The sequence below is a fragment of the Cebus imitator genome, unplaced genomic scaffold (genome assembly GCF_001604975.1).
Source record: "Cebus imitator isolate Cc_AM_T3 unplaced genomic scaffold, Cebus_imitator-1.0 Scaffold86, whole genome shotgun sequence".
NCBI classification, from domain to species: Eukaryota; Metazoa; Chordata; class Mammalia; order Primates; family Cebidae; genus Cebus; species Cebus imitator.
The window spans coordinates 1,282,248-1,285,248 of NW_016107401.1; the positions used below are offsets into that span (position 1 = coordinate 1,282,248).

Consider the following 3,001-nt stretch of genomic DNA (forward strand, 5'->3'; position numbering starts at 1 on the left):
GAGACGGTTTCGCTCTTATTGCCCAGGCTGGAGTGCAATGGCATGATCTCACTACAACCTCTGCCTCCTGGGTTCAAGCGATTCTCCTGCCTCAGCCTTCCCAATAGGTGGGATTACAGGCATGTGCTACCACACTCAGCTAATTTTGTATTTTTAGTAGAGATGGGATTTCTATATGTTGGTCAGGCTGGTCTTAAACTCCTGACCTCAGGTGATCCGCCTGCCTCAGCCTCCCAAAGTGATGGGATTACAGGTGTAAACCACCACTCCCAACATAAAAATTCCAATATTTAAGAGAAGTTTGCCACTGAGAAGCTGTTAAGGAGTGGTGAGAGATTAAATTCCTAGTAGTCTTCTGGCTTGTGCAAGAGCTACTATTACTATTTTCATAAGTTTATCATCAGGTAAGCTGCATAATACTTTATTTTTATTTTTATTTTCATTTTTTGAGTCTCACTCTGTCACCCAGGCTGGAGTACAGTGGCAAGATCTCCACTCACTGCAGCCTCTGTCCCCACAGGATCAAGCGATTCTTCTGCCTCAGTCTCCCAAGTAGCTAGGATTAAAGGCATTTTCCACCACACCCGGCTAATTTGTGTATTTTTACTGGGGATGAGGTTTAACCATGTTGGCCTGGCTGGTCTTAAATTCCTGACCTCAGTTGATCCGCCCACCTTTGCCTCCCAAAGTGCTGGGATTACAGGTGTGGGCAACCACACCTGGCAGTATAATACTTTTTAAAAGACAGCCAGGGCCAGGCATGGTGGCTTACGCCTATAATGCCAGCACTTTGGGAGGTCAAGGCGGGCAAATCACCTAAGGTCAGGAGTTCAAGACCAGCCTGGCCAACATATAGTGAAACTCCATCTCTACTAAAAAATACAAAAATTAGCTGGGCATGGTAGCACATGCCTATAGTCCCAGCTACTTGGAAAGCTAAAGCAGGAGAATCACTTGAGCCTGGGAGGTGGAGGTTGCGGTGAGCCAAGATGGTGCTACTGCACTCCAGCCTGGTGACAAAGTAAGACTCGTTCTCTCAAAAAAAAAAAAAAAAAAAAGACAGCCAGGCATGGTGGCTCACACCTGTAATCCCAGCACTTTAGGAGGCCAAAGCAGGTGAATTGCTTGGGGTCAAGAGTTTGAGACCAGCCTGACCCATATAGTGAAACCCCGTCTCTACGAAAAATACAAGAAAACTAGCTGTGCATGGTGTCAGGTGCCTGTAATCCCAGCTACTTGGGAGGCTGAGGCAGGAAAACCACTTGAACCTAGGGAGGCAGAGGTTGCAGTGAAGCAAGATTGCACCACTGCACTCCAGCCTAGGCAATAGAGCAAGATCTGTCTCAAAAATAAAGTAAAAGAGTTGTATTTTGATGTGAAAAAGAATCAGTTGGAAAAAGTTAGACTTAGGTTGTTCATTCATTTGGCAGTTGGCTAAGCCTCATATTCTGTAACATAGAGCTGTGTTGTTCAGTATGGAAGCATAGCTACATGTGGCTATTGAGCAGCTGAAATGTGGCTTGTGCTACTAAAGAACCAAATTTTCAATATTATTTAATTTTAATGCATATTTAAAGGCATACTCAATTTTGTTAGTGGAACACTTAATATTTTTGGAACAACTTGAGTATATGAATTTATTTTCTCCTCCTGTATGTTTTATGATATCAAATATACATAAATGTGTCTGATGAAAATTTAGCATTGAATTGAGATGTGCTATAAGTGTAGAATACAAAGAAAACTTCAAAGCCTTTGTACAAAAATAAAACATGTCATTGATAATTTTATACTAATGACATACTGAAATAATCTATTTGGTATATTGGGTTAAGTAAAATTAACATTTTTACTTTTTAAATACACTACTAGAAAAATTTAAATGCATATGTGGCTTGCATTATTTTTATCGGGCAGGACTATTATAGACACTCCTTTCTTAGAATTTGGTGTAAGTGGTTTGACTTAAATTTCTTGAAGAAAATGTTCTGAAATTTTGAAGTAACTATAGAACTTATAATAAAGCCCCTTAGAAAACTAAATTACATACAAGTTGGTATGGGTTCCCAAAATAGTCCTTCCCCATAAAAACTTTTATGGAGTGTGAAATTAATAAACATGACACTGGTGTCACGCCCACCTGCCACCCCACTTAGAAACATCTAAAACAGATTTCATTCAAGATGTTGATGCCTTTCTTGCATTTTTAGATGGCAGAGATGTTCTTTTTCTAGCCATTGTGTCAGAAAGGCTGTTAGATATAAAAAGATATAGTGTGAAAATTATATGTCTAATTTAGAATAAAGCCAACGAGGAAATTAGCATCAGAGCTTATGCTATTTCAGTTTTTATCTCTTTGCATCTATATATTTGTTTTCCTCTTTGGGTATCAAAGTTTAAGTTGATTTCTCTGTGTAAGATTCTTTCGGAGGTAGCACAATTAAATATTCAAGATGTGTTGCTGTTTAACATTAGAGGGAGGCAGTCAGCTTTATTCATGAAGTTCTACCTGTTCTTTTCACTGGGCTGATTAGAAAAATCCTTATTTATTGGGTTGAAAACTTTTAAACCTGAAATATCTTGAGATTTTTAGAATCTTTTATTTCTCAGATGAGTGACCTAAAAACGTTTTAGCAGACCAGGTGTAATGTTTAAAATAGAAACTGTTTCAATCCCTTAATCATTTCTGATAACTAAAAAACAAATTTGGCTGTGATACTTGACATTTAAATTTGCTTATACATTTTCTTTGACTTTTAAACAGAAGGAATCTCAAAAGAATGATAAAGATTTGAAGATATTAGAAAAAGAGGTAAGCAGTGCTTTCAACTTATTGAAAAGTACATCTGATAGAGAGTTGCACAGATTTAAGAGATAAGGATTCTGTGCAATATAAGAGTCCTAGGCCGGGCGCGGTGGCTCAAGCCTGTAATCCCAGCACTTTGGGAGGCCGAGGCGGGTGGATCACGAGGTCAAGAGATCGAGACCATCCTGGTCAACA

General features: G+C 39.0%; 1 protein-coding gene across 1 annotated transcript in view; it reads left to right on the plus strand.

Annotated features, from left to right (window-relative positions):
- Positions 1–3,001, plus strand: part of HMMR (hyaluronan mediated motility receptor) — a 30,879-nt gene that overhangs the window by 5,198 nt on the left and 22,680 nt on the right. Inside the window, exon 4 of the mRNA XM_017534452.1 lies at positions 2,765–2,812. Coding sequence (XP_017389941.1) covers positions 2,765–2,812 — 48 coding nt within the window. The remainder of the gene's footprint in view (positions 1–2,764; positions 2,813–3,001) is intronic.